The sequence below is a fragment of the Myotis nattereri genome (genome assembly GCF_964212035.1).
Source record: "Myotis nattereri genome assembly, chromosome: 12".
In the NCBI taxonomy this organism is placed as follows: Eukaryota; Metazoa; Chordata; class Mammalia; order Chiroptera; family Vespertilionidae; genus Myotis; species Myotis nattereri.
This window is the reverse complement of record NC_138087.1, coordinates 26,135,017-26,161,875: the sequence shown is the minus strand read 5'-3', so window position 1 is coordinate 26,161,875 and position 26,859 is coordinate 26,135,017. Positions and strand designations below refer to the sequence as shown.

The 26,859-nt window shown below is 39.9% G+C and overlaps 2 protein-coding genes across 2 annotated transcripts; one reads left to right on the top strand and one right to left on the bottom strand.

Moving 5' to 3' along the window:
* On the top strand, positions 1–26,203 carry SNAPC3 (small nuclear RNA activating complex polypeptide 3). Its single transcript, XM_081103036.1, has 9 exons — positions 1–349; positions 1,074–1,151; positions 5,688–5,772; positions 11,230–11,334; positions 14,259–14,408; positions 18,681–18,763; positions 20,216–20,380; positions 24,646–24,753; positions 25,207–26,203. The coding sequence occupies exons 1-9, from the start codon at positions 33–35 to the stop codon at positions 25,352–25,354; spliced, it is 1,239 nt and encodes a 412-aa protein (XP_080959162.1). The 5' UTR covers positions 1–32; the 3' UTR covers positions 25,355–26,203.
* LOC308527648 (proteasome maturation protein-like) lies at positions 16,421–18,230 on the bottom strand. The gene has a single exon (XM_081103037.1). The coding sequence runs from the start codon at positions 18,016–18,018 to the stop codon at positions 17,593–17,595; it is 426 nt and encodes a 141-aa protein (XP_080959163.1). The 5' UTR covers positions 18,019–18,230; the 3' UTR covers positions 16,421–17,592.
* Positions 26,204–26,859: the final 656 nt, after the last annotated feature.

Sequence of the window (26,859 nt, the reverse complement as noted above, 5' to 3'; positions counted from 1 at the left end):
CCGGCTTTTGCAGGCGAGGGAGTGGGGAGAACATGGCTGAAAGCAGCCAAGGCGTCCCAACGAGCAGCGGGGTTTGCAGCGAGCAGGACCCGGTCGCCAGCAGTGGCGGCTGCAACTTCCCAGAGTACGAGATGCCGGAGCTGAACACACGCGCTTTCCACGTGGGCGCCTTCGGGGAGCTGTGGCGTGACCGGCTGCGCGGGCAAGGGGATCTGTCGCTGAAGGAGCCGCCGGCACCCGAGCTGCCTGGGCAAGGAGGGGTCGCCGACCCCGGCTGGGACGATGCCGCGGTGGCACGGGATCTGGGCTGCGATCTGGAGGCAGCGACCGAGCTGAGGGCAGTTTGCGGGTGAGTGCGGGGCCGAGGGGCCCTTGTTTGGTGCCAACCCGGGCGCTGCTGGGCTCCTGCGCTCCCTGGGGCCCTTGCTTGGGGGTGGGGGTGCCAGAGGCTTACTCCGGGGGTCGGAGGAGGACCGCCCTTTCAAAGCTTTCGACCTGCGGGAGCTTTCCCGGAACACCGGGAGGGGGCCCGTGATCCGAATGCATAATTCCTCCGCGTTGGAGGGAAGGGCCGAGAGAGCTGCCTAAAAGATTGATTTTTCCAGTCGCTTTTTATTCAAGTGCTTGTTAATGTAGAAAAGCAATTAGAGTCACAGAGACGTGCGCCTACCATTGACAGGTGCTTTGGCCGTGGAGGAACCTTAGTAACGGTACGGCTGGAGGATGGAACCGGAGGAGTGTTAAAACCTTGATTCACTGTGGTCTCTTTGGGGACTTTCCCGGTATGCTATTGCTGAAATTTTCTCCCCAGCGGCCTTGTTTCGAGTGAAAATACAAAAATGACTTTTAAAAAATATTTTTCTTCCTCCATTGAACAGTGTTGGCCTCCTTTAATTAGCCATGCATGCTTTTATTTATAGGCGCCGATGGTGCCTTGAATTCTGGCCGCCTCTGAGCGCCTGCTGGATTTTTATCTCCCTTAATTAGCTGGCGATGTATTTGGGGCACTACCCTGACTCACTAGGAACAAGATGCATGATTGCTTTGCCTTTTTTTTGGTTTGTTTATTTTAGCCTCGATAAACTGCAGTGCCTTGACGAGGACGAGGACCCAGAAGTCATCCCACAGGATACTGACCTAGTGACTTTGGGGTATGGAGGACCTTGCTTTTATTATGTGCTATTTTATTTAAATGTTTTTCAACATTATTCAAAGGTTGATTGTTGTCATCCTGTCTCCTCAATTCAACCATCATTAACATTCTGTCTTATTTGCTTAACAGTGTGTCCTTTTCTATTGCGAAACCCATTCAGTTGCAGATAGCCTATAGCTCAGAAAAGTATCATTCTCCTACATAGAGTGGGATTATAGCAACTGAGAAAATTAACAGTAAATACATAAGTTATCTAGTCCATATTCAATTTTGTGTTTATTTTTAAAGGTACAACAATCTACCTAGATATCAGATGCAAGCTAAATATTTTGGTAGTGCGTCTCAAACTACCTGTTTTGTTTGTTTTTAAATTTTTGACATCCATACTTTTGTAAAATAGGAAAACATGAATTGCTAGAAAAATGGTATTAAAAGATAAATGCAATAAAAGTCCAAAAGTTCAGGTAGGCATTTTTTTTTTAATATTTTTTTTTATTGCTTAAAGTATTACAAAGGGTATTACATATGTCTCCTTTTTTTTTTTCCCCCTGCCCTTGACAATCCCCTGGTCTCCCCTACCCCCCAGTGTCTTGTGTCCATTGGTTATGCTTATATGCATGCATACAAGTCCTTCGGTTGATCTCTTACCCTCTCCCTGCCCCCCCCCCCCCCCACCCTCCCCTGCCTTCCTGCTGTAGTTTGACAGTCAGGTAGGCATTTTAACTCTGCCTTTTTCTTTTTTTTTTTGAAACAAACAAATCTGTTTCCCTTCCCTACTGCTAATATTTACCTTAGCAACCTTTGGAGCGCTATGGAAGGCTCCTGTCCAATATATTCTTTGTGCTATCATCCGAACAAGCTCATTTACTAAGAAATTGTCAATGGCTCTCCCCTCTTTTATGGACACATTTCAGACTCCTTCCTTAGACCTTTGAAACCTTCCACGTATAAAGCTCAAATTTGCCTTCCAGATTCATTTTCAATCACTTTCTCTTTCAGATGTCAGGATGCACATGGCCCCTGTCCCATCTGAAACTATCCCTACTAAGATGACTTTCCCCATTACTAAAACCCATCTCTGTGCCTCCTGGAATGTCTAGAAACACTTCTAACATTTCTAAAGTCCTCGAAGACACGTTTGGGAATCCAGCCTCTTTCATCTGTGTCTTGCCCTTAAGCTTATTATGCTGCTTTGCTCCCATTGGTGCTCTTTAACTATTGTTGATTGATTGGTTAGCTTTTTCTGAACTGCACATCTGGTGTGTCACTTTCCCTGCAAACCTTTCAATGGCTCTTGGGCGGAAGTCCTGGGTTCTTAAGTGGCTCACAAGGGCCTCTATAGAATGGGTCTTGCTGATCTTTTCAGCTGTCTCTGCAGTGCTCCAGCCACAATAGAGCTCGTTTTCAGTTCCTGCAATGTGCTCTCTGCTGGCCTTTGCCTACCACACTTACTGTTCTTTGATAGGCCAAGGTTGCAGGTTTAGTCCCCAGGTAGGGCACATATAAATCAACCAATGAATGCATAAGTAATTAAAATAACAAATTGATGTTTTTGTTTCTCTATATATACCTCTGTCTTCTGTCCCCCGCCTCTCCCCCTCTACCCACTCTCCAAAAATCAATAAATAAAAAAATTTAAATTAAATAAAAAAAGAATTTATTATAATAGGATACAAAATTGATACATGAAAAGCAATATCTTTCATGTACACGAACAACAATTAGAGGACATAATGGTAGAGAAAATCCCATTTACAGTAGTCAAAAACGTTAAATATTTAGGAATAAATTTAATAAGAAATGTGTAAAATTTAGGAAACACAAATAAGGAAAATTTCAAAACACTCCTGAAAGACTCAAAAAAAAAAAAAAAAAAGACTTGAAAAAGTTGAAAGATATCCTTTGTTCTTGAGGAATATTAAACATTGTAATGATGTCAGTTATTTCTAAGTTCATTTATAAATGAAGTGCAATCCCAATAAAAATATCAGAAGTATTGATTATTTTATGGAGTTAGACAAGTTGATAACAAAATTCATATGGAATATATGCAATAATAAGGGAAAATTCTGGGGGGAAAATTGTGAGGGCATAGTAATTTTGCCAGATATTACAATATACTACCAAGTCCTCATAATTAAAACAGTGGGTACCAGCTCAGGAATTGCCAAAAAGACCAGCGGAAGAGAAGGGAAAGTTCAGTTATATTTAAATAGGTATGGAAATTTAGTATGACACTACATAATAAATTCCAAAGGGACTAGGAATCGAATGTAGAGAGTGTATATTTTCTAGAATTAAGTTACTGGATTATAAATGATAGGAGTTGGGTTTCTTGTGGAGAAAGAAGTTATAAACAAGGGAAGGTTGAAGGCTAAAATGAATCCTGTGATTTTTGTTTGGGATCAAAAGTATTATTAACTCATGGTTTTAAATGTGTAACAGAAAAATACAGATATCTGTACATGTGTGGGTACATGTACATGTGTTTCCCACTTCTTTCTGCTGCCAAGCCTAGAAGCAGTGACTGCAGTAACAGTGAGGATGCTTGGCACTCAGATACTGGTTTCTAAATGCCTCTCTCCAATAAAGATATTAGGACTTGTAGGAGAAGTGGTTGATTCCAGGGCTGAGATGTTGGGGTCCTGCCCCAGCTGGTCCAGGGGTTCCCAAAGGTGTGGGCGGAGTCGGTGAAGAATGAAGGACACGGAGACAGCATTCAGTTGATCAACATAGCCAGGTTCTCCAGCCAGGTTCTGTCTTTATTTCTCCTGTTACATCTGTATTTATAGCAGTTGATTTTAATCCTATCCATTCTATTCCAAAGGTTAGGGCATTTCTTATCTCCATTCCAAGGTTACTCTATTCTGTTAAGCTACAAGGAAGTAACTGAAGGAGATTATCCTTAGTAAAGATTATGTAACTTAATCGTGATTGTTCGTAGTTAAAGTGATTAACTACCCGCCTGGCACTTAGTTAAGGGGTTTTATGGATTTATTCCCTTCCTTAGGCCTGTTAATCCCTAACTCTAGGGAAAAAATCCCCACCTGGGGAAACAACCTTTCTCAGAGAGGTGACCTTGGTTAAAACACATAGTGCTAAGAAGGGGAGCAAACATATTAAGAACAGTATGCCATGTACGCCAGGTCCCTTGAAACATATGCTGTGCAGATGTTTCTTCCCTGCAGCGACTGTATCAAGCAGCAAGGATGAACCAGCTTCCGGCAAATTTCCCCATTTTTATTTTTTAAATGACAGCGCATGTAAATCAGCAGCCACCTCTCAGATTGGGTTGTTTATGACTTTGCCAACAGGTCAGTTCGAGGCTTAACCCTATATTGGCTCCCCACACTGAGACATGGAAATAATAGAGGATGAGCCTTGAGCCTCTTATGGTACCAGAAAGTAAGGACATGCTACAAAAAGGAAAAAAAAAAATGATGGCTTGTTGAAAGAACAGGAGCCAACTTGAAGAAGCTCCTAATGGACAAAGCTAAAACAATTTGAGCAACAAAATAATGGTAGTATTAGATTTTAACCTATAGAATAAAATATATAAATATGGGTTTATACTAATATAAATGACCAAATAAATAAATGGGAGGAAAGAGACAGGTCTTCCTCATAATATCAATGAATAAATGTAGAATGAGGGAAATAGAGAATCACCATTAGGCATACTACAGTAGTAAATGTTGCAGTCAGAATCTATGAATGCTAAAATTTCTGGGTGAAAGTTTAAGGAGAAACGAGATGCATAGTTTTAAAGTATCTCCCCCAAATACTTATCAAGTACAAAGGAAAAGTATCTTTCAAGTGTAGGAACTTGGGAGACAAGATAAGCATCACCAGTGATAAGACATCCAGGGTGGGCAAAAGTAGGTTTACCGTTGTGAGTATGTAAAACAGAGTGGTATATTCTTGTATTATTATGTATTGTTGTATTTCCATATGAAGAGCTGTAAGCCTACTTTTGCCCATCCTGTATTAACATCATTAACCTCTTGATGGTACAGTGAAGGACATCATCATTCTTGTGGTATTCTTGCCAAAAATGTATAGGATTACTCCAATCACGAGGCACTCAAACCCAAATTGAAGAACACTACAAAATAACTGATTAGAGCTCCTCAGAAGTGTCAGGATCATGAAAGACAAGGAGAGATTGCAGAACTGTGAAAGACTGGAGGAAAAAGGAGAGGAAATGCAATGTGGTGTCCTGCTCAGAATGCCAGGACAGAAAAGAGGCATTAAAATTATTTTTAAGCATTACATTTAAATATTTGTGAACTTCCAAAAAGGTCAGTAGTTAATAATACTGTATTAAGGTTAATTTCCTAGTCTTAATCGTTATACTGTGATCATGTAAGATGTTACCGTAGAGGAAGCCAGGTGAGAGATATAAGGGAACTCTTTGTACTATTTTTACAGCTTTTCTTTCATCTAAAATTAGTTCAAAATAAATGAATATTGAAGATGTGTTTGACGCCCAGTAGAGAATGCTGATGTTTGATTGTTCTTGTATCTGTAACAGGGTTAGAAAGAAGCTTTTGGAACATCGGGAAGAAACATTAACGATAGATCGGGCCTGCAGACAAGAAATACTTGCTTATGAGATGGTAAGAGTCTCATCTTGTTCACCTTTTCCCATGAAACCATGAACTTCGTCATTGGGTGAGGGCTAATGATGTCTGTGTGGTGGCTTTATATTGGGTATGCTTAGTTGAAAGCAAACTAGAGGAACTTTATTGGGACTGGGAAGTCGTCTTTCATCTCCTTTGTTAAATCTATTACTACATATTTTATTCTTTTTGATGCTGTTTTAAATAAAATTGTTTTTTAATAGGTTTTATATCCTGCAATTTTGCTTAATTTTTTTTATTAGCTTTCACAGGGTTTTTGTGTGTGAATCCTTTACACTTTTGTACACTGAAGATCATGCATGGGCCCTGGCTGGGTAGTTCAGTTTGCTAGAGTGTCCTCCCCATGTGCCACGGTTGTAGGATCGATCTCTGGTCAGGGTACATACACGAAGCAACCAATGAATGTGTAGATAAGTGGGACAGCAAATCCATGTCTTTGTGTCAGGGACTTTATGTGGTGATTGTGCAGATATTCCATGAGTTCTTAAACTAAGAACTCACTCTAAATCAATAAAAAATGTTTTTAAATTAAAAAAAAAGATCGTGCATGTATTTCTCTGTAAACAGATAGCTTTGTCTCTTTCCAGTTTGGTTTACTCACTCTCTCTTTCTTCCTTCTTCCCTTTTTTCCCCCTTGCCTAATTGCTCTGGCTAGAATTTCTAGTACTGTGTTGAAAGAAGTGACAAAAGTGCACATCCTTATCAGTCTGTCACTGTTGAGTGTGATCTTCGCTGTGAATGTTTCACGTATAGCCTTTATCAGGTTGAGTAAATTCCCTTCTATTCCTAGTTTGTTTAGTGTTTTATCATGAAAAAGAATTGGATTTGTCAAATGCATTTTCTTCATCAGTTGAGATGATGATGTACGTTTTCCTGCCATCATTCTATTAGTGTGGTATATTACATTGATTGGTTTGTATGTGTTGAACTTATCCTTGTATCCTGAGTGTAATTCCCACTTGCTTGTGGCATATAATCTTTTTAATACGCAGTTGAATTCAGGTTGCTAATATTTTGTTGAGGAGTTTGGCATTTATATTCATAAAGGATATTGGCCTTGAGTTTTCTTGTAGTGTTTTTGTTTGAGTTTGGTTTCAGAGTCTACTGATCTCAGAATGAGTTAGGAAGTATTCTCTCAACTCTTCCAATTTTTTTGAAGACTTGGAGAAGGAGAAGGGTTAGTGTTACTAATTTCCTTTGCTATTTGGGAGAATTCACCAGTGAAGTAATCTCCTCGGCTTTTCTTTGTTAGGAGGATTTTAATTGCTAAGTCAGTCTCTGCATATAGATCTACTTGGATTTTCTATTTCTTCTTGAGTCAGTTTTCTTCCTTCTGCTAGCTTCAGGTTTAGCTTGCTCTTTTCTGGTTCCTAATTGTATACAGTTAGTTACTGATTTCAGATTGTTCTTTTTAAGGTAGGTGTTTATAGTTCTAAGGTTTTCATTTCTTGTACTGTTTTTGCTGCATTTCATACATTTCTTATCTTGTGTTTTTATTTTCATTTGTCTCAAGGTATTTTCTGATTTCCTTTTGACCCATTGGTTATTTGTGAATGTGTTGCTTAATTTCCACATATCTGAATTTTTCAGTTTTCTTCCTGTTATTGATTTCTAGTTTCATCAATTGTGATGAGAAAAGATACTTTTTATGATTTTTAGTCTTTTTAAATTAATGAAGACTTGGTGGTCTATCTCGAGAATGGTCTGTGCACTTGAGAACATTATTATTCTGCTGTTGTTGGATAGTGTGTTCTGTAAATCGCTTCGGTCTTGTTGGTTTATAGTGTTGTTCATGTCTTCTATTTCCTTATTAATTTTCTGTCTTGTTTTCTACTCATGGAAATTCGGGTTTTGAAGTTTCCAACTATTGTAAAACCATCTATTTCTTGCTTTAGTTCTGTCAATTTTTGATTTATGTATTTTGGGGTTCTGTTTTTAACTGCATGTATGTTTATATTTACTGTTTCTTCTTGCTGGATTGCACCTTTTATCAATATACAAGGTGTCTCAAAAATGTATACACGCTTTGAATAATTGTAAAGTCAGTGTTTATTAAAATACATTGCATTTTTTTAAAAAATATATTTTATTGATTTTTTACAGAGAGGAAGGGAGAGAGATAGTCAGAAACATTGATGAGAGAGAAACATCGACCAGCCGCCTCCTGCACATCCCCCACCGGGGGTGTGCCCGCAACCCAGGTACATGCCCTTGACTGGAATTGAACCTGGGACCTTTCAGTCCGCAGGCCGACGCTCTATCCACTGAGCCAAACCGGTTTCGGCTACATTGCATTTTTTAAAAATGAGCTATCACCTGCTAAAGTGTATATACATTTTTTGGGGAACACCCTACGAAAGCCCTTCTTTGTCTTTTGTAACCTCTTTTAACTTAAAGTCTATTTTGTCTGATAACAATACAGCCACCCCAGCTCCAGCCTTCTTTTGGTTACTGTTTGCATAGAATATCATTTTCTGCTCTTTTATTTTCACCCTCTTTGTGTCTTCATATCTAGAGTCTCAGAGAGAGAGAGAGAGAGACACTGTGTGTGTGTGTGTATGTATGTGTATGTATATATGTGTGTGTGTGTAAAGTTTTTTATCCATTCTGCCAGTCTTTTTGCCTTTTTAATGGGAGAATTTAGTCCATTTACATTTAAAGTAATTACAGGTAAGGACTTACTTCTGTTTATCTATTTGTATGTATATATATTTTTGTTCCTCAATTCTTCTATTCCTGCGTTTTTTGTATTTAGTTGACTTTTTTGTGGTGTATCATTTTGCTTCCCTTCTTTTCCTTCTATATATGTTCTACTTATTTTCTTACTGGTTACCTTGAGGATTACAGTTAACATCTTAAATTATAGCCCTAACCGGTTTGGCTCAGTGGATAGAGCGTCAGCCTGCGGACTGAAGGGTCCCAGGTTTGATTCCGGTCAAAGGCATATACCTTGGTTGCAGGCACATCCCCAGTAGGGAGTGTGCAGGAGGCAGCTGAATTGCTGTTTCTTTCTAATCAATGTTTCTAACTCTCTAATCCTTTCCCTTCCTCTCTGTAAAAAAAATCAATTAAAAAAATGTATTAAAAAATAAATAAATAAAATAAATTATAACAACCTCGTTTTGATAATACCAACTTTGTTTTAGTAATATCCAGAAGAATCAGTACACTGCACCTATACATCTCCATCCCTCCCCCTTTAGATTGTTATTGTCACAGATTACATCTTCATATATTATCTACGTGTCTATTAACAAATTTATAAATACTGTTTTGTGTGTTTGAATAAAAGAAGTTATAAACCAAAAGTATAGTAATACCTGGCTTTCATATTTACTTATGTAGTTTATCTGAAAAAATGTCCCAATTTCTCCCTCATCTTGAAGGATAGTTTTTCCAGGTATAGAATTCTTGGCTGACAGGGTCTCCCCCCCCCCCCCCCCCCCCGCCTTCTTGTCTGTATAGTTTCTGGTGAGAAATTGGCTGTTGATCTTATTAAAGAACCTCATTTTCTTTAGCTCTCTGTATATACTTTTCTTTAGGTCATTGAGTACATTTAAGGCAGTTGATTTAACATCACTGACTAGTAATTTCAACATCTGGGCTCCCTCAAGGGTGGTTTCTGTCAAATTCTTTTTTTCTTATAAGTAGGCTATATTTTCCTGTTTCTTTGTGTGTGTGTTTATTGTTTTTTTTAAAATATATTTTATTGATTTTTTATAGAGAGGAAGGGAGAGAGATAGAGAGTTAGAAACATCGATGAGAGAGAAACATCGATCAGCTGCCTCCTGCACATCTCCCACTGGGGATATGCCCACAACCCAGGTACATGCCCTTGACCAGAATCGAACCTGGGACCTCTCAGTCCGCAGGCTGACGCTCTCTCCACTGAGCCAAACCGGTTTCGGCTCTTTGTGTGTTTTATAAGTTTTTTAATGAGAACTGAACATTCTGAGTATGTTTATTACTTGTTGAGGGCTGGAGCTATTTGGGACTTTTCCAAACTATTTTTCCAAATTAGTATTATGTGTTGTGTATTATCACTGATGTTTTTGTTTCATTATCTCTGTGGTCAGCCAGTGACATTTCTTAAATGTCTATTTTCAATGAGAACAGGTCCTGTCCCTTTAAGTCAGCGGTTCTCAACCTGTGGGTCGCCACCCCTTTGGGAGTCGAACGACCCTTTCACAGAGGTTGCCTAAGACTATCGGAAAACACATATATAATTACATATTGTTTTTGTGATTAATCACTATGCTTTAATTATGTTCCATTTATAACAATGAAAATACATCCTGCATATCAGATATTTACATTATGATTCTTAACAGTAGCAAAATTACAGTTATGAAGTAGCAACAAAAATAATTTTGTGGTTGGGGGTGACCACAACATGAGGAACTGTATTAAAGGGTCGCGGCATTAGGAAGGTTGAGAACCACTGCTTTAAGTTTCCAATAACTGCTGTTGGGGGAAGCCAAAACCAAGGCAAGTTTTTGCCCCAGTACTTCAGAGCATCACTAGACCAACCCAAACACACAAGCCCTAACATTTGGAGAACAGGGTCCCCACTGCCTGTCCTGGCATCAGCCACCATTTCTAGGCCCATGGGCTGCTATTTCCACATCTGCAGCAGGGCTGAAGAGTGGGGGAGTGGGTGGTAGTTGGTTTGTACCCTCTGCTCATTTATGAGAAATCAGCAGCTTGTCCCTGCATTAAGCACTCCCCTGGTTGATACGAGTATCTGATCAGGTTCCACAGTTCGGAATAGTTCATTCCTGTCTCTCTTCCCATCTTACCGGTTGCTTTGGTGGCGGGACTGATCCTCCGTCACCGTTTTGTGTGACATCACTCCCACTGACTTTTAAAATGTGTTTTGTACTCTGGCGGCCCCCTTTTCATAGTTACTAAGCAGATATAAAAGAAAGTGTGGTTTGGTCTAAGATGTGACAATGTTGTAAAGAGCAAGAGTTTTAAAGCCAGACAGGTCTGTGTTTGCATCCTCTCTTGCTCATTTACCTAAAGTAAATTTGAACCTTTGGCTTCATCTGTCAGATGGCTCTCATAATAGCATGCGAGGAGGTATGGGAAGATTTGTAGTTGTAAATGCCCGTGTTGTACCAACGTTACTGTGATTGATATTCCTGTTGTTCCTGTTTTATTATCAGTTGGTAAGCACTTCGTGCCAGACATCTGACGAGGTGCTTTATGGACACATTCCCAGCAACAGTTCTATAAAATAAGTGCTTCCTCTGTCTTACAGGAGACGAAACTAAAGCCTAGAGAGGTTTCATTAATTTTCGTGAAGTAGAATTAGGAGTCACAGTCATGACTGTTTGACTCAGTTATTGCTCAGAGCCATTGTTTCACACTGCCTCTTATCTGAGTCGTCGTGATTTTAATGTCTCTTATTAATTTGTTTTCCTCCTTCAGGAGTCACATGCCATAGGAAAAAAGCCTGAAAATCCAGCAGACATGATTGAAGAAGGGGAACTTATCCTATCTGTGAATGTCTTATACCCTGTTATATTTCATAAGGTCAGTAGTAAAACCTTTTGGATTCCACAGATGATATGAGTGACTTTTGTCAAATGGTTTAATTATTTGAAGAGTCATATTTCTTTTTTTTTTTTTTAAATATATTTTATTGATTTTTTACAGAGAGGAAGGGAGAGAGATAGAGAGCTAGAAACATCGATGAGAGAGAATCATCGATCAGCTGCCTCCTGCACATCTCCTACTGGGGATATGCCCGCAACCCAGGTACATGCCCTTGACCGGAATCGAACCTGGGACCTTTCAGTCCGCAGGCCGACGCTCTATCCACTGAGCCAAACCGGTTTCGGTAGAAGAGTCATATTTCTTAGATAAAATAGCAAGTACTATTTTATCTGGCATCGTGCTTATGCTCTTGGATTCTTTGTTTTAGTAAGAAATATTGTAAATAAGATCAAGTTGCAAATAATCTCTTGATTAATATGATTGCAATTTTAGTGTTGGGATACATAACCTGGTTTCTGCACTGGGAGCAACTGCAAGTTTATAGGAATCCACATGATTCTAATTATATGTTGTCATGAGGGTTGCTTTTCCCCCCAGGACTGGGGTGACTTTTGTTCACCAGTTTAGAATACTTGGGAAGTTATATAAGTAAAGACAGCTCTTGTCTGATGAAAATGCACAAAGTTAACAGGTCAGGGGTATCTAGGAATTCCTTAGGCGTCTCTAATAAAAAGAACTATCCTGTACCAGGGTGTATGTATTATTATTATTTTAAATATATTTTTATTGATTTCAGAGAAGAAGGGAGGAGAGAGAGAAACATCAGTGATGAGAGAGAATCACCAATCAGCTGCCTCCTGCACGTTCCACACTGGGGTCTGAGCCCGCAACCCGGGCATATGCCCTGATTGGAATCAAACTGTGATCTCCTGGTTCATAGGTCGACACCCAACCACTGAGCCACGCCAGTGGGGTGGGTGTATGTATCCTTGATTCCTCAAAAAATGTTATACACTTTGATAAGGTTAAATGCAGTATTACTGTACACACACTGAACTTGTGAATAATTAGGCTTTTCTGAAGCATCTGGAATATACTAGTAGTTAGTAGTAATTATCTTGTTTGATGAAGATCTTAAATTGCCAATCAAAACCAAACCAATACAATGGGACCTCTGGGTTTATGACATTACAGGAGTGAATAGATTACTTGACTTCAGTGTGGTAACTTCCAGGACATTTTAAAAGAGAGTGCTGCTGGATGAAGTTAAGAGTCCACAGTCTTTTCATGCTGATGTCATTTAGTAGCATCTTGATTTTAAACTTCAGCGTAAACTAAAATAATGCTCTATTACCAACTGTCTTAGTCCATTCTGGCTTCTATAACAAAATATCACTGACTGGGTAGCTTATAAACAACAGAAATTTATTTCTGACAGTTCTGAAGACAGGAAGTCCAAGGTCAGGCTGCCAGCATGGTCAGGTTGAAGACTTCTCTCTCACATGGCAGAAAGGGCGAGGGAGCTCTGTGGGAGCTCTTTTATTTATTTATTCATTAAAAGAATTTTATTGAACCCTAGCCAGTGCTCAGTGGTTAGAGCGTTAGCCTGTGAACTGAAGGGTCGCAGGGTGGATTACCGTCAAGGGCAGGTATTTCAGTTGCAGGCTCGATCCCCGGCGCAGAGGCACATGCGGGAGACAACCAGATGTGTCTCTCTCACATCGATGATTCTCTCTGTCTCTCCCTCTCTCTTCCATTCTCTAGAAAATCAATGGGAAAAATATCCTCAGGTGAGGATTAACAAACAAACAAAAAGAATTTCATTGACTTTTAGAGAGAGAGAGAAAGGGAGAGGGAAAGACACAAAGAAACATCAATACATCAGAGCAAAACATTGGCCGCCTGCCTCCTGCACACCCCCACCCCACCCCCAGGGATTGAATCCAAACCCCAGGCATGTGCCCTGACTGGGAATAGAATCAGCATCCTTTTGGTGCACGAGCTGATGCCCATCCAACTAAGCCACACTTGGCCAGGGCTTGCTTGCTTTTTTTAATGAGAGAAGTTCATTTATAAAGTGACAGAGATAGTAGAAGGGCCCTTGGAGCTTAGGAGAAAGGCAGAGGTAGCATGCGGGAGGGTGTGGGGAAGAGGGGAGAGAAGAGGGGGAAGGGGAAGGCATGGGCATGCTCCTGGAGCCGGGGATAAGAGCACTAATCCCATCCATGAGCACACCCTCATGAGCCAGTTTCCTCCCAAAGGCCCCGCCTCCTAACACCGTCACTTTGGGTGTCAGAATTCCAACATGAATGTTTCGGGCAGACACAAACTTTCAGACCATCGCACCAAGTGTCTCAGTTATCCCCAAGGGTTTTAATTTATGCAGGTGACTGCGTGACAACAGCAGAGGGTAATGCCACAGAAAGAAGATTTTTATTACACTTTCTGAGAGGCGGAGGTGTGCCGTGCTATGCAGGGCCACAGGGGAAGCACCAGTGTCAGTCTGGAGGCGGAAAGGAGGGAGGGGAAGGCAGAGGCCACAGCCTTTCTTAGGGTTTCCGCGAGGAAGGCGTGGCGGGAGAGTAGACAGTTGGGGCTGGCTAGTTTGAATAATTCTACTGGGCTCTGGGGCACAGGGGTTGTCCCTCGTCTGTATTTTGATTTAGGATAAGTGAGAAGTTGGCTTGGTGTGTGGGAGTTAGATAAAGGAGGTGGGCTCAGGGTATATAGGCTCTGTATCACAGAGGAGATGGAAACAGCTTTGGCCATTAGTTTGGATCTGTACCTAATGAAGGCCAAATAGACAAATACGGAATTTAAGAAACCACAGAACACCAAGTTAGGAGGATCACTTAAATCAAGAAAACCAATAACGTAATTCAGATCTGATCCTGACAGGATTTGTAGTTAAATTGCTTATCTCTAAGCGGACACTTATCTATTTACTGTTTAACTTTTAGCACAAAGAGCACAAACCATACCAGACGATGCTGGTACTGGGCAATCAGAAGCTCACGGAACTAAGGGACTCAATTTGCTGTGTCAGTGACCTCCAGATTGGTGGGGAATTCAGCAACACTCCCGACCAGGCCCCTGAGCACATCAGCAAAGTAAGGTGATTTTTCTTTTTTATTACCCCCTTAAAGCAAGAGGAAATAAGAGTGCTAAGCTAAGGACGTAATGGTTACTCTAGCACAGTGGTTGGCAAACTGCGGCTCGGCAAACCGCGGCTCGCGAGCCACATGCGGCTCTTTGGCCCCTTTGAGTGTGGCTCTTCCACAAAATACCGGCTCTTCCACAAAATACCGACTTCTGCGCATGGGCCATGAAGTTTCAGTCGCACTGTACGTGCGCGCCTGCATGTGGTATTTTGTGGAAGACCCACACTCAAGGGGCCAAAGAGCCGCATGTGGCTCGCGAGCCATGGTTTGCCGACCACGGCTCTAGGAGGGTCATCAATGTTCCAGTCAGTGCTTTCTTCTATCCATTCCCTCAAAACCTGTCTCCTCTCTGCTCTTTATCATCAAGACCTTTTCAGAGCTAATCAGTTCTGTTTTCCTCATGTCCTGTTCCTTTTCAATCATTCTTTGTACACGCTTCCTTCAAAGGTCATAGTAACCACCTAACTGTTTCACCAGTTGATCTCTCTTCCATGTTGATACAACTTGATTTCACTACAGCATCTGAACTTGCTGTTCACGCTCTCCTCTTTCAAACTCTAGGTGAGTTTGTTGTCACTGCCCCAGCAAAGGGTTGGAGTCTAGGTGAGAATCTCATTGCCCATAGAAGGACCTGTCTGTTCGAGGACCAATACCAAACAGGGACGTCGCATCTGATGTTTGTCATTGCTGGTGGTTCTCTGGGTGAAGCTCTCGGGAGGACAGAGAAACTAACATACTCAATAGATAATTATGCAAAGGACTGGTAGACTGCTATCCAGGGCCTTTTCAGAAGGGATCTCTTGCCCAGTAAAGTAGCGGGGCCTTGATCCTCCGGAATTTCATGATGTGCAAGCTTGAACTAACTCTTTTCCCTGGTACAACCAGCGGAGGACCTCCGAGTTACTGGCCCGCTTAGGAGGGGCAACACCTCCCGTAGAAGAGTGAAAGAGGTTTGGATCAACTAGAATGGAGACAGAGTGTGGACAAGAGCCATCACAATCTCCATTTTTATTTGTTCCTGTGCCATCAGCCACATAGACGTTAATAACTTAGGTTTTATCTTACTTGTTCTTATTCTAATTGTTCTCCTGACCTTTCCCCCAGTTCTCATGGTTTTAGGCGAACTCTAATCTTGGTTCATCTCTCCCTGTAGCCACATTCTTTCCTGATTTCCAAACTGTTAATTTTTAGCGCCTACTGGACATGTTGTTTTGTTCAGTGATGTTTATGTCTTTATCCCTTTGATGGTGTATGGCACAGAGGAAGTGCCCAGATAGTTGTTGAATAAATGAATAAACCACAGAAACCTTAAGCTCAATGTTTAATGGATGACTTGCAAATTATTTTGTTTTGACTTTTTATTTTATTGATTGATTGATTGATTTGAAAAGAGAGGAAGAGAGAGAAACATTGATTTGTTGTCCCACTTACTTATGCATTCACTGGTTGATTACTGTATGTGCCCTGACCAGGGATTGAATCTGCAACCCTGGTGGGTTGGGATGACACTCTGATCAACTGACCTACCTGGCCAGGGCGTGGATGACGTAGGATTTAGATAGAAAACATTTTTTGTTCTTTTAGAGTTCCCTTCTAATCTACCTATATATATAAAAGCCTAGATGACCAAACAACCTGCCGACCGGTTGCTATGATGCACACTGACCACCAGGGGAAAGACGCTCAACACAGGAGCTGCCCCCTGGTGGTCAGTGCACTCCTACGGTGGGAGCACTGTTCCGCTGACCGATGGGCACCAGACACAGGGCTCACAGCTGGCCGCCGCAGCCCAGAGACCTCAGTGGAGCGGCAGTGAGCCTACTGAGCGGCGGCAGCAGCAGGCACAGTGGGGCCGGGATGAGAAGGAGCAGCAGGCAGGAGCAGCAGGCTGCGTTGGACTGCGGGTTTCGGCCGATCCCTGCAAGCTACACCGAGTGACCCCACCAGTGCATGAATCCATGCACTGAGCCTCTAGTTAAAAATAATGCCAAGGAATTAAGTTGCCTAAGTCACTTAAAATGAAGTTCTGTAGAAACATTTTTAATGAACAAAATTTTATACACAGTAAACTTTCTTTTTGTTTCCTAAATAAGGCAGTATTTATTCTTTCAGAACCTTTATTTTGGATCCTGGCTGACCTCTTTGAGAGTCTAGAAGTATATTAAGTGGCAGATTTTGTGTTAACAGCAGCCAGACATGGCATTATAACATATCATATCCTGTTATCTCTGCAACCACCTGGGAGGAAGGTAATGGTTTCACTCATTTTCAAGAAAAAAAGAGGGTCAGGGAGATTTAGTGAGCTGTCAAGGGGACATAGCAAAGCCGGTCTTGTAAGGGTGTCTGGTTGTCACCTTGTAAGGGTAACACCGATGCCAGACCTGTAAATGGGACACTGAGAAAAAATAGAAACTAGCAAGAGATTAGGTTATCTTAAGGTAAAATTATTTTAATACCTAAAGCTTATATATCTTTTGTAGTTCATACACTGCTTTTGATTCTCATCACAATCCTGTAAAATAGCATGCCAGGTATTATTTTGATTTTGCAGGTCCGAGAGGGAAGTGTAGGTTAAAGAAGAGAACACGGGGGTCTAATTCTAAGAATATGGCGAAAGACAAGTCGAACAGAGTGGTTCTCAGCACAGGTTGAACATTTAATCACTGGGGGAGCTTGGGACAACACTGGTGCCTGAGACACATCTTCAGAGCGTCTCATTTAATAGATCTGAGATGAGACTTAGTCTTTGATGGTTTTGTGATTCTGTTATGTAGTTGGGATTGAGAGACACCCCTGTGACAGAAATTCTGATAGACGGAAAGTTAGAAACCTAAGGGTTCAGCCCTGGTCATGTGGCTCGGTTGGTTGAATGTCGTCCCGTGCACCGAGAGGTTACCAGTTCAGTTCCAGGTTAGGGTACATGCCTGGGTTGCCGTTTTGATCCCCAGAAGGGTGCATGCAGGAGGCAGGTGATCCATGTTTCTCTCTCTTCCTTTCCCTCTCTCTCAAATCAATAAAATCTTTTTTTTTTTTTTTACATGTGTCAGTACTTTTAATGTGTACATAAAATTATAGTAAAAAGACGACTATAAACAAGATGTAGCCCCTCCATTTCCATGGTCAGCTCACTACATTACAGTAAACCAAGTTTATATTCCACCATCAAGTGTGGTTCTCCCATTAGTTCACTTTGTGATGGGTTATTAAGAATATCTTCAAATCCAATAGTCTCATCATTACCCCTCAAAATATCCAGTAAAAGGTTTAAGATTAGAAGAAACGGAAGACACTGAACTTGTTGCACTGCCTTGAATTCCATTTGCAATTTTAGTGGAGCAAACAGACCCTGGATGTTTCTCAGTGTGGAAAAATTCATTTTATCTTGGTTGAGCTGGAAATTTTTTTCTAACAATTGAAGAGGATGACTGGGCAAAAGTTCATTTTTCACATAAGAAAAACCTTTTTGAAGAAGATCATGACTTTCAAAAGATCCACTTGCTGATCGCTCAGTAACTAGAGTACTGTCCTTTAGCTGAGGTTCAAGTCCTCTGGTATTCATCTTTGGCTCACTGTGCAAACAGCCTCTCAAGCCCGGTAGCGTCAGCCAGCCAATAAAAATTAAGTTATAAAAAAGAAAAGAAACGTAAAGGTTCAGACCAGTTGTGCAACTACTATAGTACTTTGGGCAAGATTGCTGGAGTAAGAATAAAAATTCACATTCTGCCTGCCTAAGAGCTATTGAATATATAAAGAGGGAATTTTTATAAAAGCACATTGAAGAAAATTTTAAATGACAGATAAACATAACCATGGTTATTATCACTGGGAAACACCAAATATATGGCTGTTTGGTCTTTGATTCTAGTGTCTAAAATAACTGTCATTGCTGTATGCATATAATAAAATAATATTGAAGTTTATTTCATTTCTATTTGTATTTCTTTCATGAGTCTCAGAATATACAAATTTAAGTCAAACCTAGATTAAAATAGCAATAGGATAAAACTTTATACCTTTATGCCTGGTAACTAATATAATGTTTGTTACATAGGAGGTTTCCATTAAATCTTAAACAAATTATTGAATGGGCTGAGCCTATACTCTGAAGTTGCATAGTTATTGTTAAATGTATTAGTGTAATTTTATGTCATACAAATTTTTATTTAATACTTAGAGCAATTTTATAATTCCTTTTTCTGAATACCATTTGTTTTCTTATAGGACATATATAAATCAGCCTTCTTTTATTTTGAAGGAACATTTTATAATGATAGAAGATACCCTGAATGCAGAGATCTGAGCAGGTACAACTTACAAAATCTTCTCAAAGCCTTTCCAGTTTCTAGTTTTCAAAATGGTATTGTCTCCACAAATCCTTTAACTTGTCTGTTAAGGATATTTGCCAGGGAATTATTTTATTAGTTTTTGTTAGATTTGGGGTAAGAAATTCTTCTCCATTTTTAAAATATGTGAAAAAGGTTGGTTTAGGTACTAATTAATCAACATTTTTATTCCAAGAAGAAAATTTTCCTACCAAAAGTATACGTCAGCCATTTCAGGATCTTGCTGGCTCTCCAGAATTGTTTTTTAAATGTATTATCTGCTATTTTAGAAATTACACTAACTCATTTGAGCCTTAGACACATCTAAAAAAGAAACTAAATCCACTTAAACAATTTATAAATGTCTGTTCTTTGTATTAGATGATAGCAGTAAATCTGTCATTATTTTTCTGCTTGTAGTGTGCACACTTGTTGGCTCTACGTGATATATATATATATATATATATATAGTTGCTTAAGTACAAAACATGAAAAATTTGCATCTAATTATGTGAGTTAGATCACACTTTTTAAAAAAATATCTTTGTTGATTTCAGAGTGGAAGGGAGAGGGGGAGAGAGAGAGAAACATCAATGATGAGAGAGAATCATTGCTCGGCTGTCTCCTGCGTGGCTCACACTGGAATTGAGCCTGCAATCTGGGCATGTGCCCTGATAGGAAATTGAACTGTAACCTCCTGGTTCATAGGTCAACACTCAACCACTGAGCCACACTGGCTGGGCAGACCACAGTTTTATTATCACTGTCCTGGCAAGTAGAGTATATACATACATTTTTCTGGATGTTTATATAAATTCTCCTTCATTTTGGCCATTTGTATTTATATTCTAATGTAGCAGTTCTCAATCTCGGCCTCAGCACTTCTTTATACTGTAAATAATTGAGGACTCCCAGGAGGCTTTTATTAATGTGGGATAAAGCTATCAATATGTATTAGCAATTCAGACTAAGAAATATTTTAAATATTGACTAATTTAAACATTAACATTTTTGTGAAAAATAACTTTTCAGAAAATAAAATAGATGAGTGACATTGTTATACATTTTTCATTAAGTCTGAAGTGATAAACCATGTCATGTAGCCTGCAGAAAATGGTTATTTATGAGAATATAAGAGTTGAAAGGGCAGCAAATAACATTTTAGGATTATTGTAACGATAATTTTGACCTCATGAACCCCTCTGGGGTCTCAGGAACCACACTATGAGAACTGCTACTCTAATTGATGAAGAAAAATTCAGAATTCCTAATTCAACATATACCAACACTATGATTTTCATTTCAAGATGGTAACTGTCCAGTTAATGGGTGAGCCAGGTTTTGTGAAGTACTGCAGTCACAAACTGTTGTCAGCCATTTTTAGTTTTTTTGTGGAGAAAGCATACATATCTTTGCCTTTTTCCCCCACCTCAGAACTATCATTGAGTGGTCAGAGGCCCATGACAGAGGCTATGGAAAATTTAAGACTGCTAAAATGGAAGATTTCACCTTCAATGACTTAAATATTAAACTGGGTTTTCCCTATTTATACTGTCACCAGGGAGACTGTGAACATGTTGTTGTCATTACTGACATAAGGTAAGTGGCATTATTCAGAACATTTTGTTTTCCTTTTCTGTGTTTTGCAGTATAAAAGCACAATTGTTGTATTTTTAATAAGAGGAATAAAAGTAATTATTGGTGCAGCTTGGTTTGGCAACAGCAAAAATAAGTGCTTTCCATTCAGTGACCAACTTTGCATCCTGTTATTCATTTTTGGGGAAATATATGTAAGTAGAGGCCTGTTGCACGAAATTCGTGCACGGGGTGGGGGGGTGGTGTCCCTCAGCCCAGCCTGTACCCTCTCCAATCTGAGACCCCTCGGGAGATGTCCGACTGCCGGTTTAGGCCTGATTCCATAGAGACATCGATTAGCTGCCATAGGGATCGGGCCTAAACCGGCAGTCGAACATCCCTCTCACAATCCAGGACTGCTGGCTCCCAATCACTCCCTGCCTGCCTGCCTCATTGCCCCTAACCACTCTGCCTGCCAGCCTGCTCACCCCTTAACCACTCCCCTGCCAGCCCGATCGACGCCTAACTGCTCCCCTGCTGGCCAGATCGCCCCCAACTGCCCTCCCCTGCCGGCCCGGTCACTCCCAACTGCCCTCCCCTGCAGCCTGGTCCCCCCAAACTGCCCTCCCCTGCCAGCCTGGTCCCCCCAAACTGCCCTCTCCTGCTGGCCTGATTGCCCACAACTGCCCTCCCCTGCCGGCCATCTTGTGGCTGTGGGCACCGCCATCTTGGAAGGTGTGGTAGTCAATTAGAACATTCCTTCCTTATTGGCGGTGGGCGCCACCATCTTTGAGTATGGGGCAGTCAATTAGCATATTCCCTCCTTATTGGCTGTGGGTGCCATGTTTGTGATGGTGTGAGGGTCAATTAGCATATTCCCTCTTTATTAGATAGGATGAGAAATTATTAGAGGGTTATATTTTTGTAAGTACTTTTTTTTGAATTATTGATTTTTTTACAGGGAGGAAGGGAGAGGGATGGAGAGTTAGAAACACCAATGAGAGAGAGATATTAGCTGCCTCCTGCACACTCCCCACTGGGGATATGCCTGCAACCAAAATGCATGCCCTTGACCGGAATCGAACCTGGGACCCTTCAGTCCACAGGCTGACGCTCTATCCACTGAGCCGAACCAGTCAGGGCTGTAAGTACTTTTTAAAGTGTCTCCATTTGTATACTAGACAGTGTTACTCAGGTAGTAATCATCCAAATTGTATAGCATACAGGCCATTTGCAAGTTTGCAGCCATATTCCTCGGTTTCTTGTCTTTTTGCCAAAATTTGTAGGCATTAAAGGGGAACTGGAGAAAGGGAAGAATAATTCTGATATTTGACCAATATAAAGTCTTAATGCTTTCATAAAGATTTTAAGTGGGAAGGACTAAAATAGTTTAAAAATGAGGTTTTAAGCTTAGTTATAAATTTTATATAGCTGGTGGCTTTTCTTTTCCTTATTTAGAACATCTCCATTTATGAGAACAGTATATAGGAAGAAGCCCTGCCCAATCCCCAGTGGTATTCCCTCTGCAAGAAGTTTTCTTGAGGAGCAATGATATACCTATGTATCTGTTATACCAGTTATAGGAACTGATGAATCAGAAACTCCCAGCTTCCTTTTCTTTGGCATCTCTGTTAACAGGCTCCAAACCTCAACCTCTCATTCACTGATTCTCAGGAAGCTACCTGAGGAAGTTCTTCACACAAAGACTTCAGACTTGGAAAAGAAAAGCATGGAATGCAAAACAGAATAGATAAGACATAAAATGAACTCTCAGTATGATGGGAAAGGGAACCCCAGAATGATGGCTGGCTGGCAGAGCAGGAGAATAGTTCCCTTCACAGTGGTTCTCAGCCTTCCTAATGCCGCGACCCTTTCAGTTCCTCATGTTGTGGTGACCCCCAACCATAAAATTATTTTCGTTGCTACTTCATAACTGTAATTTTGCTACTGTTATGAATCGTAATGTAAATATCTGATATGCAGGATGTATTTTCATTGTTCGCTATTCGCGACCCACAGGTTGAGAACCGCTGTTTCAGAGACTGGAGCAGGATGGAGGGCTTGGGAAGTGTGTCCAGAGCTGCTCGATCTCCTGTTGGTGTATACAATATGGAGAATATGTTTACTGCTCTGTCAGAAAGTAGGGAACTGGATTAGTGACAGAACAGTGAAAGCTCAGCACATGGAAACATAAGAGAATTAGTACCTAGAAAAGTGTTACACAGTAAAAGGAACATATAGTCTGTTATGTAGCTTAGATGGTAGTATTGATGCATCATAATTTAAACATTAAGCATATATTTAACCCATTAAGCATATATCTAACCCTACTAGAGTAGTTCTGTACAGACATATTAAGGAGCTAAATTAAAAACAATTGTCCCTTGGGTAGAATTTTTGAAGAGCCAGGAGAGCGCATAAACCTCATAGATTTGTGTGAATTTTAAAATTATATACATTTATTTCTTGAATAATGTGTTCTTCAAATTTTCTTCTTGGTTTCTTTTACTTTCCTTACATTTCTTATAGTGTAGGCATATCGCTGCACACAGTGTTATTCCTTAAATTGAGGGCAATTGGGGGTGTGATTTAGACTGTTATTTTCATCTTGCAGATAGATTTAATCATACCATGCCATTCCATAGTGTATTAGTAAACTGTTTCAAAAAAGTTTATTCATCAATTTCTGATGGTGAAGTTGATATATTGCTACTCTTTCTTAAGAAAAAATAAAATTTTATAATGTCAGAGACCAGGAACCATTAGAATCCTTCTTGAGCAGCCCCTTCATTTTTCAGATTAAGAATCTGAGGTCCAGCATGGTTAAAGGATTTACCCAAACCCACTCAGCTGATTAGTAGCATAGAGGAGATTAATTTTCACTCACAATGTCTTAAACTAGAGTCCTGCCAGTTCATATTATACCAGGAATCAGATTTAGATTTTAATAGAGCAGGGGTGGGCAACCTTTTTGTGAGTGTGTGCCAAAACCAGCAAAATCTCTGACTCAAAATTCTTCTGTGTGCCAACCCTAATTTTTTGAGAACATGTTACGCCTTCTTGATACCTCTTAATGTGTACGTATGTGAAGAACCTTGAAGAAATAATAAAATTCATTCGAGCGACAAAAAACATAGTATATGACAGCCATGGGCAAACCACGGCCCGCGGGCCGGATCCAGCCCATTTGAAATGAATAAAACTAAAACAAAAAAAGACCGTACCCTTTTATGTAATGATGTTTACTTTGAATTTATATTAGTTCACACAAACACTCCATCCATGCTTTTGTTCCGGCCCTCCGGTCCAGTTTAAGAACCCATTGTGGCCCTCGAGTCAAAAAATTTGCCCACCCCTGGTATATGATGATGAAAAATACATTAATTTTTTAATGTATACGTTATGTAAAATTATTTAAGATGCACCTACACTGAATTTATCTGAAAAATAAAAAAGTCGATATTAAGAAAAACATTGTAAATGGAAGATTATAAGAGAGGGTTTCGCGTGCCAGCAAAAGTTACTGGTGTGCCATGTTTGGCACATGTGCCAGAGGTTGCCCACCCCTGTAATAGAGGGTCTAGTAATCAAGAGCTCTGTTGTGACACATAACTACTTAATCTAGGTAAATAGCTAGGTAAAATACTCAAATAAGATCAATTAGTTGCTCAAACTATCCTATATAATAAAAGCCTAATGTGCAAACCAACTGAACAGAGGAACAACCAGTCACTATGATGTGCACTGACCACCAGGGGACGGATGCTCAACGCAGGAGCTTCCCCCAGAGGGAGGCGACTGGAGGTGACAGCTGGCGAGTGGGTGGTGCTAGACTGGCCAAGGCGGTGCCAGTGGGAGTCCCCCAGTCACCCCGCTGGTTGCCCCACAGATCAGCCCTGATCACCGGCCAGGCCTAGGGACCCTACCCGTGTATAAATTTCGTGCACCGGGCCTCTAGTGTTCTAAAAAAGGTACTAAGTTCTAAGTAAAGCAAGGATTCTGTGATGGAATATATTCAAGAAATGCTGTGTATAGCATCTGTCACCGTGCATGTTACCATGAAGGGATTTGGGAAGTTCCATAGAAAGCATTTTTTTTATCCAAAATGCTCTTTTGGAGAAAGTGTTTCATGGAACACAATTTGGTCAAACCTGGTGTGCAAGTCAATGTATATTAAAAATTTTTATGAGCAAAAATTTAAAAAATATACCTACTGTTGTATGATTCTTTGCAAATCACAGAAATTTGTATAATTTAGTAGCTTCATTTATTTTTCTCATGTACAAAAGGCTTGTGCATCGAGACGACTGCTTGGATAGAACACTTTATCCCCTTCTTATCAAGAAGCATTGGCTATGGACCAGAAAATGTTTTGTTTGTAAAATGTACACAGCCAGGTAAGTGGTTATCTGTTTTTTTTGTTGTTTTTTTTCAGAAGTATTGATTTTCAGTTGAGTATTTTTTACTTTGGTATTTTTTTTTTCTGAGTTGAAACTGAGGGCTTATACTTTGGAGTCTAATATAAAGGGTTTTCCTATTTAGTAGGGAAGTGCTGCAGAACAGTTTAATAGATTACAACCGCATTTTAAAACATCTATAGCAGAAGTCCAGGGATAGGTCAAAATGTTCAGTGTCATCAGGGAACCATGTGGTGTTCCTCCGTTAGTTGCCCTTTGCCTTGTAGAGTATTGCTGGTGATATGTCTGTATATATGTACAGAAAATCCTATAAAAGATTATAATTATGAATAAGATAGGATAAGTTAATAGTGGGAATGTTACATTTACATATTACAAGCCATAATTCACAGCAAGAGAAAGTTATGATCTTTTTTTTTTTTTAAACTACAGATGGGTGACCAACAATGACAGTTTTGCACCAGATGATCCATGTTTCTTTTGTGATGCTTGCTTCCGAATGCTTCACTATGACTCAGAAGGCAACAAACTGGGGGAATTCCTCGCTTATCCTTATGTTGATCCTGGAACCTTTAATTAACCAATAAAAAGTGTACACTCTAGGAGCATGATCAACCTGACACCATCAGCTAGTTACCCCTACTCCACCCCCAAAATTTGAAATTACAAATTTTCTTATAAAGTAACTTGATTGTATTTAAATGCTTAAAAATATATTTTACTATTTATCACACAATATAGTTCTTATTCAGTTCAGTGCATTTTGCCCATCTTAAGTGTATTTATCTTACAGAAGGAGCACTTTATATATTGAATACAAATCCTTTGCCATCTATGTATTCTGATTTTCTCCCAGTCTGTGGCTTGCATATTCATTGTATCCTCAATGCTTTTTTGCTAATCATTAGCAAAATTCAATTAATGTTACATCAAGTGGTGGAAGTACTTGGAAAATTATTTGAAGACTGTGAACACCATATATCATGAGGCTTCCAAGGTAAAGATTTTTCAAGTATCTAATAAAAATTAAGAAGAATAAAAGTAGATTATTTAATAAGTACAATATTAATAGCTATTGTGTAATTTAATCTCACAGAGGACTCTTGTTTTGGTAGAAAGTATATACAATAAACATTTTATTTTAAAACATATTTATTGATTTCGGTGAGGGAGAGGGCGATAGAAACATCAGTGATGAGAATCACTGATCAGCTGCCTCCTGCACACCCAACATTGCAACCCTGGCATATGCCCTGACCAAGAATCGAAACATGACCTCCTGGTTCATAGGTCGACACTCAACCACTGAGCCATGCTGGCCAGGCAGTACAGTAAAAACTTTAATAGTAGACTCATTACTCTAAAAAGATCTTGAATATATACTCATAGCTTTACAGAAGTACCATTTATATTAAAGCTTCATTTCTTGACTTTGTGAATCAAATGGTGTGAGTTTAAAGTGTTTGTCGATTTAATGTTTTTATGCTTCAAAGATTTCATGTACTATGACTACCGGGACATGGAAAGTCAAGATCCTATGGATTGCTAGCTCTGGTTCACTTATTCTTGGGCAATAATACTCAGTATTGGGTATATAAAAAGAAAACACAAGTGTTTTTTCTGCTCAGCTCTTCATTCTTTTGGCTCCCTGACTATGATAATTCTATTTATTCTCTTCTCTCATTCTGGGCCAAACAGCAACTATGATAAATTCCAAGGTCTAGATCATCAAGGAAATTGTAGCTCCTATTTTGAAATGTTTTCTGGAAACCTTTTTTAATTTTTTTTTTGGTAGGAAATTAAAATGTTATTTAAAACTTCACTTTCCTTCTAGGTTATATCTATAAATTCGACTGAATTCCGCACTCCCTGGATGGGTAAGAACAGATATTTACCATAGAAATAAACTGATGAAGCCTCTAAGCCTATGTGTTTTAAAGGTTGGCAGTAAAATATCTTATGGACTTAAATGCAACATACCCAATTAAGTCTATTGGTGTCAAGACCACAGCACCTGTTTCTGGTATGTCTAGCGGTGTACTCACTGATTTCAGTCAGTACACCAGAGAATCAATATAAATAACT

What these genes read in the sequence shown, in the direction of transcription:
- SNAPC3 (XM_081103036.1), top strand. Translation starts at nt 33, where the DNA reads ATGGCTGAAAGCAGCCAAGGCGTCCCAACGAGCAGCGGGGTTTGCAGC. An exon ending in CCCCTGAGCACATCAGCAAA is followed by an intron (nt 14,409 to 18,680) that starts GTAAGGTGATTT and finishes GTTTTCTTATAG; the next exon opens with GACATATATAAATCAGCCTT. An exon ending in TGTAAAATGTACACAGCCAG is followed by an intron (nt 24,754 to 25,206) that starts GTAAGTGGTTAT and finishes TTTAAACTACAG; the next exon opens with ATGGGTGACCAACAATGACA.
- LOC308527648 (XM_081103037.1), bottom strand. Translation starts at nt 18,018, where the DNA reads ATGAATACCAGAGGACTTGAACCTCAGCTAAAGGACAGTACTCTAGTT.